Here is a 17,050-nt window from a genome sequence, read left to right on the forward strand (position 1 = left end):
AATTATTGTATTTTAATTAAATAATTAAATCTTTCTGTAGAGAGAAACAATTCAGACAGGGTCTCTGTTCCGCTAATCAGCAGTCCAGCTAATTTAATCTGCTTGGACTCTTCACCCTTTTGGAAGGGAATTATGAAGGGGAGGGTTGAACATGATTCTAGAAATATATGGAGCCACAATACTGTAAATACTGTGGATGAGTATCCTATTTGTATGTTTGCAACTTTCTAACATCCCAGTGATTTCCATACTGTTAATGTTTAATTACAGGGCATTGGTTTTTTGGAAAGAGGATTGCAGTTAGGGTTTATTATTTAAATACAAAGATAACTAATAGTGCATATAGAAGCGCCTACAGCAACTTTTGATTGCATGTTATCTGTATTTTGTTAAAATGGGAAGAAACGTGTTACAAATGTCACTTATAAAAATGACTTGCATATTTCCTTCTATTTCATCCTCCCCTTCTCTCGCTCTCTCACATGGCCTCTTTGAGAGGCCTTTTACTTCATCACTTAGAGCCCCAGCCAGCATACTTAAAGGGATTTAAAAACAGAAATAGATTTCTGTGGTGGATGTGCTTACTGAAATATCACTTTTCAGAAATGGTTAACATTCTACAAGTAAAGGTTCTGTGTAGGATGACCAGATAGGAAGTGTAAAAAATCGAGACGGAGATGGGAGGTAATAGATGCCTATGTAAGAAAAAGCCCCCAGAATCAGGACTGTCCCTATAAAATTGGGATATCTGGTCACTCTAGTTCTGTGGCATAAGTGGAGAGTTTGGGTATTACAATATAGCCATTAAGACAAACATGCTGCCTATATAAAATGGATTCTGTTTTCAAATTGACACTCTTGAAACATTTTTGTCCAAACAGGAGGATAATCTTATAAGGGAACTAAGGGTTGTTCTGCAGCTCCTAAGAAACTGCCTCTTTCGAAATGAAGAGTGCAAAGTAAGTAGTCATACTATTGGTATTATAATATTACCACATATGGCTAGTTTGGGATCTAAGAATAAAGACTACAGATATGTTCAATTTTAAACATTGTTCAGGTTGATCAGACCTCATCTTAATACTAATGGCTAGAATGCCTCATTGTTTCCTGCAGCAGAGAACATTACATGCATACATCAGACCTTTTAACTGACACTGAAACTTCAGCTCCAAGCAACTGAATACAAACTTCTGCCAACAGAGGTGGAATGGGATGCTATGCTAAAAATCTGTAGCTTGTGGCCAAAATATTGGGTAGGGGACAATGGATTCCAGAGACCTGCTCCAATAAACTTTCTTTTCTGTTTCCTACCCATTTCTTACTTTCCCCTGCTAGAAGACAAAATTTCCAAAGTGAAAAATGGAACACTTATTGGAAGGATGGGGGTGAGGAAAAACATAGGAAAGAGTTCTACGAGATGTGTCCCCCTATTGGTGCTCCACTACCAGCCTGCCTGCCTCCCCTCTGCTTTGGAGAGAAGGAACTGGGGAGCAGTTGGACCGTACAGTGCTATATATAGCTGCCGCTCACAGCGCAAGACAGGGAGGTGTGCATGATCCAATGGGCACTGCTACCAAAGATCTCCAATCCCAGGGTTGGGGATGCTTGCCGCACCTACAATGGACCATCCATAGGGACACACTTCTCGAGGAACCTCCGTTATTGCACAGATGAATTTTTTTTTTTTTTTTTTTTTACTGCTTATGACTGAAGTTCTCTGAATGTATTCTCTACAGAACTACAGGATCTCTGCAGCTCCTCCTTTCTTTGCTGCTTTTTCCAGAGTTTTAGTAACTAATTTAGTTGAGGTAGAGGAGAACAGTATGTGTAGGAGGGTGAGGCCTTGTAAAATCACAGTTGGAATTTTAGAACATTTTCAGTTTCATGTGCATGCTCCCCAGTAATTAAAATTAAAAGTTCTTCTTCGAGTGATTGCTCATATCCATTCCAGTTAGGTGTACGCGCCGCGCGTGCACATTCGTCGGAAAACTTTTACCCTAGCCACTCAGTGGGCCGGCAGGTCGCCCCCTAGAGTGGCGCCACCATGGCGCTCCATATATACTCCTGCCGGCCCACCCGCTCCTCAGTTCCTTCTTACCGCCCGTGTCGGTCGTTGGAACAGTGGAGCGCGGCTTAGCTGACCTCCACTTCCCTAGCTACTCGTTTTCTCGTATATAATTATGCAGTTATAACACTTTTATATATATATATTTGTATGGTTATACGTTTTTCCTTTGCTAACATGGTTAGTTTAGTTAGCGGGGTTCAGGAAGTAGCCCTTCCATGAGCCCAGTGCCGGAGCCATGCATGGCTCACCAGATTTTCAAAAGGGGCCCGGCTTACCAGAAGCCGCGGCCGAAGAGAGATCTACATGACTCCTGTTTGAAGAATCACACTTGACAGATAAGTGCCCCATTTGCAAGGCTTTTAAGCCGAGAACAAAAAGGTGCGGGACTTTCACTTGCCCCTCCACCTTGGGCGCGGAGCGATGTTCAAGCGGCGGGCAGAAGCGCCTCCTCGGCACCGGACCCCGCCGGTACCACCAGGGCCTTCCGGCACCGACCGTCGCCGGCACCGATGTCGACTCGGCACCGTTCCCTTCTTCCGAGGTCGAGAGAGTCTACGATTTCTGCTGGTGCCTGGCGGCTCCCCGGCACGCGCCGTGGTTGAGCCCCCTGCTCCCGCTACTTCCGTGCCACCTGCATCGCAGCCAGAGAGCTCGCCTCAGTTGCGTTATCCGGCCTGCAGAGGCACCGATGACTTCGGCTCCGTCGATTCCAGTCCCCCAGGACCAGGGAATCCGGTGCCTGGCAGCTCCCCGGCTCGCGCCGTGGTAGAGCTTACTGCTCCTGCTGCTTCTGTGTCAGCTGCACCACAGCTAGACAGCTCGTCTAAGATGGCTCGCCCGGCGCCGACGACGTCGGCACCGTCGATCCCGGTCCCACGAGGGCCGTAGAATCCGGTGCCTGACGGCTCCCCGGCACGCGCCGTGGTTGAGCGTATTGCTTCTGCTGCTTCCGTGCCAGCGGCACCGCAGCCAGAGAGCTCGTCTAGTCGGATCGCCATGCGCTGACACCTACTACGGCACCGATGACGTCGTCACCGTCGATCCCGGTCCCATAAGGGCCGTAGAATCCGGTGCCTGACGGCTCCCCGGCACGCGCCGTGGTTGAGCGTATTGCTCCTGCTGCTTCCGTGCCAGCGGCACCGCAGCCAGAGAGCTCGTCTAGTCGGATCGCCCGGCGCCGACGCCTGCTACGGCACCGATGACGTCGTCACCGTCGATCCCGGTCCCACAAGGGCCGTGGAATCCGGTGCCTGACGGCTCCCCGGCACGCGCCGTGGTTGAGCGTTTGCTCCGGCTGCTTCCGTGCCAACGGCACCGCAGCCTGAGGGCTCGTCTACGTCGGATCGCCCGGCACCGACACCTGCTGCGGCACCGATGGCGTCGGCACCGTCGATCCCGGTCCCACACGGGCCGTAGAATCCGGTGCCTGACGGCTCCCCGGCACGCGCCGTGGTTGAGCGTATTGCTCCGGCTGCTTCCGTGCCAACGGCACCGCAGCCAGAGCTCGTCTACGTTGGATCGCCCGGCACCGACACCTGCTGCGGCACCGATGACGTCGGCACCGTCGATCCCGGTCCCGCAAGGGCCATAGTATCCGGTGCCTGACGGCTCCCCGGCACGCGCCGTGGTTGAGCGTATTGCTCCGGCTGCTTCCGTGCCAACGGCACCGCAGCCAGAGCTCGTCTACGTTGGATCGCCCGGCACCGACACCTGCTTCGGCACCGTCGATCCCGGTCCCGCAAGGGCCGTAGAATCCGGTGTCCGACGGCTCCCCGGCACGCGCCGTGGTTGAGCGTATTACTCCCGCTGCTTCAGTGCTGACGGCACCCCAGCCAGACGGCTTATCTAACTCGGTTCTCCCGGCACCGGCACCTACCGAAGCTCTGATGACCTCGGTACCATGGATCCCGGCCCCACGAGGGCCGTCGAATCCGGTGCCTGACAGCTCCCCAGTACGCACTGTGGTTGAGCCTGCTGTTCCCTGCGCGCCGGAGATGTTACCAACGGCGAGGGCTCTCAGTGCCATGACGGAGTCAGTGCTGCCTGACCCGGGCACCGCCGGTACGGGTAATACAGTCTCTTCAAGGGACTGTCCCCTGTCAGTACAGCAGAGCGGCACCGTCTATGATCACGGTCCCGCAGACGCGCCAAGTCCTGTCGGCACACCGGACACCACTGGCAGTCCCGGTACTGTTTTCCTCGGTACGGGTCACACTCACTGCACCGGTCGGTATCCCGTTCGCCGACCCGCTATCGGCACCGTTCCGACATCTGGCACCGGGGCAGGTACCTTGACTCCTGTAGCTCTTCTCCGAGCCTCGAGATCTCGGTCGACCTCCCGACACCGTTCTGGTTGCGGGTCTGGATCTCGTTCCAGGTACCGATACGCCTCCCGATGCCGGTCCCCGGTGCCGAGTTGGGCAAGGTCCGAGTGAGTCAGGGACTCGGCCCGTGCCCTCTTTTAGTACCTCCATGGCCGTCCGGACACGCATCCGTGTCACCCCATATGCGCGGATTTTATGCTCAGGACCACGATCCTGATATCATGGCCAGCGGGCGCCAGCCCCGAAGCGGAAAGAGCCTTGGCGAATGCAAGGTGTATTCTGCAGGGGCCCTGCACCTCTGGGGTGCGAAGCAACAAGCCTTGCTTAGCTGCGATACTTATAGCACCTGGGTGGAGGAGTTTCTCCCTCGAACCTCCCACCTAGAGTTCGCTGCCGTCTTGGAGGACGGGGGAAAGGATTTACCCTTTGTTGGTAAAGGCATCTTCGCGGCAGAGACAGCCCCAGACTGCGAAGCCTGCTGGACAATAGGGTCCTAATGCGTCTCAGCATGTATACGCCTGCGACCAAACGCAGGCCTTTATGGCCCCAGCCGCCATACTCTGTGCCTAGCCAGAGGCAGAACTCTGGAAAACGGCAAGGCCAAGGTGGTCGCAGACAAACGTCAGGCCCCCTAAAAAGCCAAAGTCGAGGTCCCTCGCAATTACCACTGGGACCAAAGACGGACCTTCCAAGGTTCACCGGAGGGCGGTGTACCAGTCGCAGGACGGGATCCTGATCCCGCTTTCTCCTGGCATGGCCCCAGTTACTTTTAGGTCGCTGGGTCCTGCGCACGATGGAGCATAGGTACCACCTTAAAATTGCTCCAGCCCTGTCCCCCTTCAGCGGACAAAAGGGGCTAGCGGTTTTACTCCCGTTATGCCCTAGTCCCCCACTCGACCACAGGTCAGACCTTCCTGGTCCTGCATGGACTCAACCGGTTTGGGATAAGGTTGAAGTTCTGCATGGTATCCCTGGGAACCATTATTCCATCCTTGCCTCCGGGGGGCTACTATGCCGCCCTGGATAGGAAGGACGCGTACTTTTGCAATGCCATCTTCCCTCCGCATGGGAGATGCCTCCGCTTTATAGCCAGCGGTGAATACTCCCGGTTTACGGCCATAGTCGCCGCCTACCGTAGCTATGTCGGATATGCGTTTTTTCCGTATTGGGACGATTCGCTTATCCGAGGAGACTCTGACACACAACCCACTCAGCCGTGGGCATCGTCACGGTCTTATTCACAGATCAAGGCCTGATGATTACTATAGAGCAATCCACTCTGGTTCCCACGCAGAGGTTGGGCTTCCTAGGGGCTATCTTGGTCTCCTGCCTAGCCGGAGCCTGCTTATCGCAACTGCGGTTTTAGGCGATGGCATCAATCATCTGAGGTCTGAAGGCTTTCCCAACGACCTCAGCTCGTTCTTGTCTCAGTCTCCTGGGTCCATGGTTGCCCGCAAGTTTGTAACCAAACACGCCAAGCTCCGCCTCCGTCCTCTCCAAGTCTGGCCCACCTCGGCGTACCGCTTGGACAGGGAGCCAATGGTCATGGTAGTCACCGTTCCCTCGAACGCCTTAGGCTCCCTAGAGTGGTGGCTAACCCCCTCCTTGGTGTGGACAGGATGCGGTTTCATCCGCCCCAGCCCTCACTGCCCCTGACGGCGGACGCATCATCTCTCTGCTCGAGTGCTCATGGTCACCTCCGAGCTTAAGGCCTTCGGTCTTCTAGAGAGCTGGCATTCCTCATTAATGCCCCAAAAATCAGAGTAGTCCGCCTGGCGTGCCAGGGGTTCCAGCGGCAGCTGCGAGGCCGTTGTATCTCGGTGTTTACAGCCAACACAATGGCCAGGTGCTTCATAAGCATTCAGGGGGGACATAGTCCTCCCCCCTTTTTTGTCAGGAGGCCATCCATTTCCGGGTCTTTTGCATGGCCCGCTCGATGGAGCTGGCGACGTCCTTTCTCCCAGGCGTTCGGAACGTCTTATCTCTTTGACTCAGCAGGTCTTTCCTGTCTTACGAGTCATCACTCTGCCCCATGTGAGGCGTCCCGCTTTCCGGAAGTGGAAATGGTTTCTCACACAGACCTGTTCGCTCACCGCGAGTGCAGGAAATGCCAGGTGTCCTGCTCCTTCCAAGGTCTCTCCTCGGAATCGATCTTGGACGCATTCCTGATACCGTGGAACGGCCAACTGCATTATGCCTTCCCGCTGTTCCCACTGGTTCGTTACGTCCTGCTCAAATTCCGCAGGGGCGGAGCGTGCGTCATCATGATCACTCCAGAGTGGTCCAGGCAGCACTGACATACCACGTTGCTCGGCCTGTCAGCCCAGACCTCATCACTCAGGGCAATGACAGGCTTCGTCACTCGGACCTGCAGCCTCTTCGCCTCACGGTGGCTCCTGCGTACCTGAGTCGGGGTGACAGGCAGCCTTCCACCTGGTCAACGTACCGAGCCAGGTGGAAGCGTTTCCTTTACAGCTGCAGTACGCTCGATCTTGCTCCTGCTGAGGTCTCGATCCCCTCTTTCTGGCCTGCCTCTGGCCTTTAGCGGCAGGATCTGGCGGTATCATCGCTGAGGATACGCTCAGCAGCCGTCCCTACCTTCCAGCAGGCTAAGATGGACGTTCAGTGTCCCACGCTCTATGGGTTCGAGGTCCCTCAAGGGCTTGGAGCGCTTGCACCCTCGGGTGCGCCGCCCAGCCCCGCCCTGGGGCCTCAACCTAGTCTTGGCCAGACGGGTCTCTGAGATCAGAGCTCTTACGAAGGTTCCACAAAGACAAGGTGCAGTTGTGACCGCACCCGGCTTTCCTCCCTAAGGTGTTTTGGCCTTTCATGTTACCCACAGCTCAACGCAATGGGCATAACCTTTGCACTCCTTGGACATCTGTGGAGTGCTCGCATTATCTTGTGCTGACTGAATCATTTCCTAAGGTGCCCCAGCTCTGCCCCGGTAGCGGGCCAAAGGGAGGGCTTGCTTGTTTTCCTCTCAGAGGATCTCATCTTGGGTGATGGCGGACATCCCCACTTGTTCTGATTTGGCTCATATTTCACCAAGCCACATCACCGTGCATTCTACCAGGGCTCAGGCTTCATCTGCCGCCTTGCTGGCTCGTGTTTCTACCCACGAGACCTGTCGCGAAGCTCCATTGGTCCTCGGTCCTTACCTTTGCTTCGCAGTATGCCCTGGTTCAGCAGTCAAGGGAGGCTGTAGCCTCTGGCTCGGCAGTTTTATTCTGCCATATTTCACTCCGACCCCACCGCCTTTGTAAGGCTTGGGATTCACCTAACTGGAATGGATATGAGCAATCACTCGAAGAAGAAAAGACGGTTACTCACCTTTGTAACTGTTGTTCTTCGAGATGTGTTGCTCATATCCATTCCGCACCCGCCCTCCTTCCCCACTGTCGGAGTAGCCGGCAAGAAGGAACTGAGGAGCGGGTGGGCCGGCAGGAGTATATATGGAGCGCCATGGTGGCGCCACTCTAGGGGGCGACCTGCCGGCCCACTGAGTGGCTAGGGTAAAAGTTTTCCGACGAATGTGCACGCGCGGCGCGTACACCTAACTGGAATGGATATGAGCAACACATCTCGAAGAACAACAGTTACAAAGGTGAGTAACCGTCTTTTCTGTTATTTGGCTCTGTACCAACCGGAAAGCTCTATAAACAGCATTTCTAATCTTCATAGAAAGTCCAGTTGGCACGGAGCCGGCAGGCTCCCTACCTGGCTCCACGCGGCTCCCCGCAAGCAGCGATCTGTCCCTTCTGTTCCGAGGTGGAGGCACGGTTAGGCGGCTCTGAACACATCCTCTGCGCGCAGGCGCTGCCTCTGTAGCTCTCATTCACTGCTGTTCGGGTCCAATGGCAACTGCAGAGCAAGCGCTCAGAGGAGGGCGGCAGCGCATAGCTGCCTAGCCGCACCTCTGCCTCAGAACAGCAGGGACAGGTCTCCACTTGCGGGCAGCCCCCTGTTGTCAGATGCTACCGGTGTGGTGCTCTGCTCTGTTCAATGTTGATGTCACTTGGCTGCGTGCGTGTGTTCCCTCTTGTGTGCTGCCCCAGCTCTGCAGATAGCTGACACAGCAGACCCGAAGAGAACCCCCAGTGACCACAAAGTCTAGTAAGGTACGAAGGCATGTCGGCCAGGTTTATTGCCGTATGAACACAATGGCAGTTCTCTGTAGATTTCTTAGTCTAATTCAGGGCATATTATGAGAAAGTGCCTCTTGGCAATGGACTCGGCTCAGTCAATGGCGGGACTTTCCACTGCCCCCTCGGCCGGACAAAGACACCGCCCCAGGGATACATTTTTATACACAGGTACAAACAAGTTACACGTCACTCCTGACGTACTGAGGTGCAACCCCTCTACGTAGCAAGGTACAACCCCTCTACATAGTAAGGTGCCGCCTCTCACCTTGTACATGTTTCGAACAAAACAACTTTATCCATCATATTACCCTTTTGTCCCTGTCATTGGGATGGGTCAGTCTGTTCCTTGTTATCTGTGTGGAGTGTACAAGTATGCAAATGTTCTGATATCTGATGTTCTTTACCTTTTAGGTACGTATCTTCTTGCAGCATCAGCCCTTTCCTTGCCAGCTTCTGTGAGCAGGGCCTGCCTCTGGCTCACAGCTTAACTTTGCTTTATGTTAGCAAAGTCTTGATCATTACTTTAGTTCAGGCCTTAGGCCTCATACCAGGCCTCTGATACCAAGGTTTATATCTCAGGGCCTCTTACTACATTGTCCCACTTTTTGTCTTTTTATGGGGAGGATGTTTACCCATCGTCCCGGAAAAGCATAATGCATGGACTAAAGATAACCCAGTGGGCTAAACACTGTTATGTGGTTACCTTATTTTACCATCCATACACTCATGCCCCATGTCCCCCCCATTATTGCTGTACTATTGTATTATCATTGTACTGCTGTATTATTGCTGTGCAACATGTACAATGTGTATAACCATCTTTTTAGTCTGCACATTCCCTCGTACGACTGTTAAGCAGATTTTATTATCCAATTATTTTTTAGTCCCTTATGGTGGGCCTGGGAATGTTAGGCCCGGGACCATGACTGAGCAATGTAATATTATGATTGAGCCTTAGAGGCACTTCCAAATAATTAATATATATGAATTATATGGATATGGCATATATATTTGTAGTGTATATGGGCATATATGTGTAGTATGTATGTGTACCTATGACATCACCTTATATCCAAGCATAACCATGTTTTTCTAGTCTGCTGGTGTACTCTGGCACTTTTACTTTGGTGACACAGAAACACACTCCTATTAGGGCAATTCCAGTTATTTGTCTCATCATTAGTAGTAGGCTGAGTGTTTTAAAATACTGGGATAGGGATTGTGATAGTGTGTCCCACAGTGTTATGTACATGAGAAATAAAACAGAAATTTCGAATAGTGACACTACCACTGAGACCTTTATATATAAATATATTGTAATTAGTTACTACACAGTACTGTCCATTCATATTATAGGTTTCCCTTGCTGCTGGTTGTCACCCTTTGGTCAGCTTTTCTGGGCAGGAAACAGAAGTGAGTAGCTTCTCTGTTCCATTGCTTGATGTAGATCCAATTGTTTCTTATGGATGCTGTCGTCCAGATAACCTACTGAACAGACAGTAACCAATTTATCAAATATTGCTGTGTCAGGATTTAATATTGGTACCCAGACACTGAATAAGATTGTTTTGAATAACATGTGCCTCAGTTAGGATGCAGTGTCACTGACCCAAATTATGACTCGTACTAACAGGCAATTTGTTTACCCAATTTCTAGTTATTATGTAACTTAGTTTCTTTACCAAGTTGTTTTTTGGCCTTCATGTTGTTTGCTGCCATTCATTTGTTGATTTTTACCTGTATGTTGGTTAAACAATTTAGCAAGGTTATACACATTGTACATGTTGCACAGCAATAATACAGCAGTACAATGATAATACAATAGTACAGCAATAATACAGTTGTTTTTACACAGTAACCAAGTTGAAATTAAATGACAGTTTTCCTGGTCCAGCTAGTGGTTTTTAGCTGATTGTTAACTTAATTGTCCATATATGGTAGATAGAGGTGTATTTGACCAGTCTCTTATTTATAAAACACTTCATTTTTCTTTTCTTGATGCTTGGAGTTTTTTTCACTGTATGTTGAGTCTTCAGGGTGTGATATTTTCTGGTGTTTGGTCTGTGGGATGCAACTTAAACAGCTTTTGTTAGTTAACAGTAAAGTTTTTGTTTGTTTGTTTGTTGGTTTTCAGTAACCCAAACTTAATATACAGTTTTAAAGTTTGTTTACAATGTAATAAGAACTATGTAATAGGGACCGTGTCTTTTACAACACAACCTATACTTTTACAATTGTTCTATAGACATTCATTTTCATTTGGAGAGCATTACAAATATTTCATACTAAATGTAATGCTTAACGACTAAAATAAATGCTTGTAATCTTCCATGAGAAGGTGTATTGTTTTCCCTTGCTGAACACTTTGTTTCAGCAAAAGAGTTAATAACATAATTTTAACCCACTTTTTAGAGTTAATTTGCTTGTGATACCAACTTCACTCTTGTTAACTGTTTAGAAGCACAAACCTTAACAACCATTGCTTCCCATTAACATAACATAACAAAAGAGAAGCATATAAAATTAAACTAACTATAAAATTAAACCAAAATAAATTTTAAATACAGATACATGCAAATACTTTGAGGGTATTTGAGGGTATACTTTTATGATGCTTTGCTATGTTTGGAAGCCAAAGGTGGAAACCTGTTGAAATTGTTTGGTTAGCTTTATGCATAAATTGTTGTTTTAAAACATTTTGGTTATGACATTCTTATAACTATAGCCCATACAAGAAATTGACATTTTGTTAATATTATTTTTACCTTAATGTTGAGGTTTCCCCTTACATTTTTTCTTTGAATAGCAATTAAAAAAAAAAGTTAAAAAAACCCAAACCTGTGATTGATAAAAGAGAATTCTTTTTGTTTGCAATTGCATTATTTGTTGAGGCAGAAATATATGTACATATATTTGTAACTGAAACCTTTTTGAACTTTGCACAACAAATTGGTGTTAATAATACTATGATTATACCCCAACCATGATTTTAAAATAGTGTGGTGCCACATATACTTTTTTAAAAAATAAAAAAGGGTATAAAATTGACTTTTGTTGCAACAAAAAAGATAAAAATAATTTTTAAATAATAGTCATGTGATACACACAACATAGACACGACACACACACGACATACAGGACAAACTTACAATTAAAAACAAATGGCACCAGAATTCTATTCATAACTATACAAAATAACATCACCAAAAATAAAAAGTAAAAGGGGTTAAACATTTGAATAAACAAGTTATTATCTCATTTAAAACTTGTAGCATGAATTTGATAAAAATATATTAATATTTGCCAAATGTACTATATTAATTTGGTAACAAGGAATTTTGCATTACTTTATATTTAACATTATTTTAAAACTCTGCTATATGGAAATAAGAAAAGCCCATGTTTCAAATATTAGTTAGTGGTTAGGATTAGAAGCAGAGAGTGCATTTCTGTTGCTTGGCAACCATATCTTCAAGAAAGTTAGGAATAATTCCAGCTGTTGCATTCCTGAAGGGTTAAAATAATTAATTTACTGGATTTATTTAAAGTAAAGGTTTAACCTTGTTTTCTTTTTGTTTTGTTCTTTTTTCAATTGCTTTATTTTTTTGGAGGTTTCTGTAAAAACTATAACTTTTAACTCTTAAAACAAAGAGAGAGCAGAAGTGAGGAGAGGAGGGGGAAAGGGGTGTGTGAAGAACAACCTAGGAAGGTAGCGAGACCTGAGCCAAGATATTTGAAAGTACAGGCAGCAGCAGCAAGTTTAGCAAACTGGGAAAACATATAAAGGACAAAACTTAACTAGTATGTAAAAATATTTGAGAAAGAAGGTTCTATTTTTAGATATGAGCGCGGTGTGTGGTTCCATGGGTCAAAGCATTTGGGAACCTGCACAGTTGGGAATTCCGCCCCTGGTTTTTATCCTGGCTCTGAGAGGAGATTGGGGGTAGTTACCTGCTCTTGTAAAACCTGAATTTGTTCCCCCAGTGTCTGTTGCTTTTGTTTGCATGCTAAATGGATAGTGGGAGGATGAAACAAACAAAAAAAATCAGTGCACATCTATGAGAATTTAGTAACAAGTCAATGGAGTCTATCTTTTTTGCTGCAGTTAACTGTTTCTGGGCAGCTCCACGTGTTAATGCATCAATTCTAGGTGTTAACCTGCTTAATTTCAGTTTTTTACTTTGAAATTCTTTTTTATTCACTCCCCTGCGATCAAGTTGCAACTCCTGTCTCCTAATGTGCTCTGTGAACTGTTCCATTTTTTCCTTCATTTGATTTACCAATTCAATGAGAGTATTGTTTGCTACTCTTTCCCTCTGTGCACTTACTTGTCCCGTTCTGACAGGCACCAGTCTAGGTTCCGGTTTAAGTTTAACTGAAACCTGGCTTTTATCATAAGGTGATGGTTGCAATGCAGTGGACCCAGTTTCATCTTTTACTTTTACTAGGACCACCTTTTTCCACTTCTGTCCCCATTCTTCGGGCACTGTAACAGCACTTGAAGTGCGTTGAACACCAGAGGATGGCACTTTTTGCTTCTGCAGGTTTTCTACAGCTGTCTCCAATTTTTTATTTTCCTGCTTTACTTGCTAAAGCATATCATGAGTCTGGACTGCCTGTTGCCCTGCTAAAAGAGCTTGGGCTTTCCAGTGCTCAACTGCCCGGGTTGCCTCTTCTACTTCTCCTGTTTTTTCTTTACTTGTTTGGCCAGAATGCTGTCTAAGCCATCTCACTGCCATAGACATTAGTTGCAAAATTCTTGCTTTTTTACTTTTATTACTATTTCTCAGAGCCTCGGTTTCTACCATTGCTCTACATATGCCAGTCCATGTTTCCCCACTCTCTTTTTTAAATTTATATGGACCCCCTTTACTGGCAATCCATCAGGTCCAAGAGTTATCAAACTCCGTGGGGATCATAAGGGAGGAGATCAGGGGGTTCCCTAGCTCAAGGTTTTCTGCCATGTTAGATTGTGATTCTTACATGGGCAGGTTCGCTTACTCACCAGATCAGCGGTTGGGGTCACCAGTGTTGTCAGATGCTACCAATGTATCTGACATGCTATGGCTCTGCTCTGTTCAATGTTGATATCACTCGGCTGCGTGCGTGTGTTCCCTCTTGTGTGCTGCCCCAGCTCTGCAGATAGCTGACACAGCAGACTCGAAGAGAACCCCCAATGACCACAGAGTCTAGTAAGGTACGAAGGCACGTCGGCCAGGTTTATTGCCATATGGACACAATGGCAGTTCCCTGTAGATTTCTTAGTCTAATTCAGGGCATACTACGAGAAAGTGCCTCTTGGCAATGGACTCGGCTCAGTCAATGGCGGGACTTTCCACTGCCCCCTCAGCCGGACAAAGACACCGCCCCAAGGATACATTTTTATACACAGGTACAAACAAGTTACACGTCACTCCTGACGTATTGAGGTGCAACCCCTCTATGTAGCAAGGTACAACCCCTCTACGTAGTAAGGTGCCGCCTCTCACCTTGTACATGTTGGTTTGAACAAAACAACTCTATCCATCATATTACCCTTTTGTCCCTGTCATTGGGATGGGTCAGTCTGTTCCTTGTTATCTGTGTGGAATGTGCAAGTATGTGAATGTTCTGATATCTGATGTTCAGTACCTTTTAGGTACGTATCTTCTTGCAGCATCAGCCCTTTCCTTGCCAGCTTCTGTGAGCAGGGCCTGCCTCTGGCTCACAGCTTAACTTTGCTTTATGTTAGCAAAGTCTTGATCATTACTTTAGTTCAGGCCTTAGGCCTCATACCAGGCCTCTGATACCAAGGTTTATATCTCAGGGCCTCCTCTTACTACACCGCACAAGGTGAGTGCCTCCCTGATCTGGCATCCAGAGCCCCCTCCTGCACACCGAGCCCCATCCCACACCCAAATTCCCTCCCAGAGCCTGCAATCCACACCCCCTCCCACGGCCCAGCCCCACATCCCCTCCTGCACCCAAACTCCCTCCCTCTTAGTTAACTGGAAATTTTCATTTACTGGCACTCCCCATTTCCCCAACATGCCGCATAAACAAGCTTTTACTGTATTTAGTTGCTGGTAAATAACCTTCAGTTTATACAGTATGAGGATGAAACAAACAAAAAAAATCAGTGCACATCTATGAGAATTTAGTAACAAGTCAATGGAGTCTATTCCCGTATCAAGAAAATAGCAAAAAGTATTAGTGCATGTAAATAAAGACAATCTTATGGAGTCTAGATGGAACCAGCTCAGTCAAGTCTGTGTTGACCTGAATTTAAATGTGCTTGAGGCAGCTTGTGGAGACAACATTCCAGTATTGAAATAAGACTGTCTTCTGCCTCTATTACCATTTAAAGCAACCAAGTAAATTTGAACTAAAGGAATCTAAAGTACATTAAAGGGAACCTTCAAAGTAAAAAGAATTTTTAGAAGAACTCCATAGGATGTTAAAATTTTTAATTTCCTTTGTTTGCTTTCAATATTACACAAAATACTTCAAAACTATATTCATTATTGTACTGTACATTCCTCCTCATTCCTTGCTGTTAGGTGGCAGCACTCGAAGCTCATCTTGTCCCTGTCCTCCACTCTCTGTGGCCATGGTTTATAATGGATGACTCCTTAATGCAAATTGCTCTTCATTTGCTTTGTGTCTACACTGCAAATTATCCCACAGGTAAGAGACTCAAGTTTTGGTATAGTATCTCAAAACATTGTATCCAGAATAATTTCTATGTAAAGAGAAAAAAAGAGGCAAAAGAATGACTACTTCTAGTGCTCTTTACAAACAAGTATAAAAAAAAAAAAAGGATGAAACGTGGCCTCATCAAAGTGGATGGGAATTTTATCATTGCCTCAATAAGAGTCAAGAGTGTGCCTCAGGTCCCTGTTCCGAGGAGCATATTCTTTAAATCTGAAAGTCTCTTCATGTCTTTGGGGGTGGGGGAAAGCTTGAGTTTTAAAAGATCCTATATTAAATAGGTGTTAAATTCCAGGCGAGCGTCAATGCTATTAAAATCCCCATAGACCCACACATGTGGAAATACCTCCTTCAGGAATTACGTGGCAGAGCAAAGTATAACAATACTTCCTTTATTAAGAACACTTGTGGATGAGCCATTATTAAGAGGGCTGCATTCCTGCAAGAAAGTGGAATGTGGCATTATAAATTATAAATTCATAGAATTTAAGGCCTCAAGGGAGTATTAGATCTTCTAGTCTGACTTGTATATTGCAAGCTATTAAATTTCACCCATTTATCCCTGTATTGAGACCACTAACTTGTGTTTGACTGAAGCATAACTTGTTTTCCAAAAAGGCATCCGGTATTGATCTGAAGGCATCAAGAAATGGAGAATCCATCACTTCCCTTGGTAGTGTGTTTCAGTGGCTAATCACCCCAACTATTAAATTCAAATTAGAAATAAGTCTTATCTAGCTTCCAGCTATTGGTTCTTGTTATGCCTTTCTCTGCTAGATTAAAGATCCCTTCAGTACCCATTATTTTCTCCCGATGAAGGTACTTATACATTGTGACCAAGTCACCTCTCAATCTTGTGATATGTTATCATAGCAATAGCAAGTACCTTTGTAAACACTTGATAAGCATTGTTTTAGAGGCATCTGTGTTTTTATTGTGCTTCCAACAACCTCTGTCATTATTCTCTTTCCATAATAAGTGTACCTCAGCATTCAGAGCATCAAGGGTAAATACAATGAAACAAACTTACGATTATCTGTTAATTGTGATCTGCTATCAGCCAATCAAATTTCTGTTCCAGTAAGATTTCCTGTCTTCTCCATATTAACTCACTGTGCAGTGCTGTTACCAGGTTCCCTAGTAAATAGAGAGAAATAAAACCCTCTATAGGTGAGTCAGCTTCAAGCCTGCTCTCCTTTCAGGTAGGAGTCATTTGGCAGAGGTCATCCAAGGAGCTTCTGCTTCCGTCGACCCTTTCTCAGTAGCTAAGGAATGAAAGTCTGCTGTCTTCTTTGCACCACCCTCAGCTGAACTTGGTTTCTCCCTTTTAAGCTCTTCCATCCATTTTTGACATCTCTCACAAATATGATGGGGTGGGGCAACCTGAGTCCATATTAGCTCATTAACCCTGTGTTACCCAATGTGTGATTTGTATACCCCATCACAAATTCTCTGAAATTTCCCTTGGGGTTGTCTACACAAAGGAGTTGCACCTGTATAATTTAAATTGGTTTAAGCCAGTGCAAATACCTATGTGGACGTTCTTATATCAGGTTAAAATTGGTTATATCAGATTAGCTTGTGCCTAATATATCAATGCAGACTGAATCAAAGTAGGCCAGGTTTAGAGTGTCAACACGCACAAACTAAATACACCTTAGTTGAATGGTGAAAATTAACGTGTGGACCGTGCTTTAATGTATTTCCAGTAATGGACCTGTTCAACTGAATTATCTGTTGTATTCAGCCTACTGAGGAGAGGAGTGGTCAGAAACAAAAGACATATCAAGTTTAGGAACTTCCAATAATGAAAAACA

The 17,050-nt window shown here is 46.6% G+C and overlaps 1 protein-coding gene across 1 annotated transcript in view; it reads left to right on the forward strand.

Annotated features, from left to right (window-relative positions):
• RTTN (rotatin) overlaps positions 1–17,050 on the forward strand; it is a 178,085-nt gene that overhangs the window by 145,536 nt on the left and 15,499 nt on the right. Inside the window, 2 exon segments of the mRNA XM_030552664.1 lie at positions 882–959; positions 15,083–15,209. Coding sequence (XP_030408524.1) covers positions 882–959; positions 15,083–15,209 — 205 coding nt within the window.

Source organism: Gopherus evgoodei, chromosome 2, assembly GCF_007399415.2.
Source record: "Gopherus evgoodei ecotype Sinaloan lineage chromosome 2, rGopEvg1_v1.p, whole genome shotgun sequence".
NCBI lineage: Eukaryota > Metazoa > Chordata > Testudines > Testudinidae > Gopherus > Gopherus evgoodei.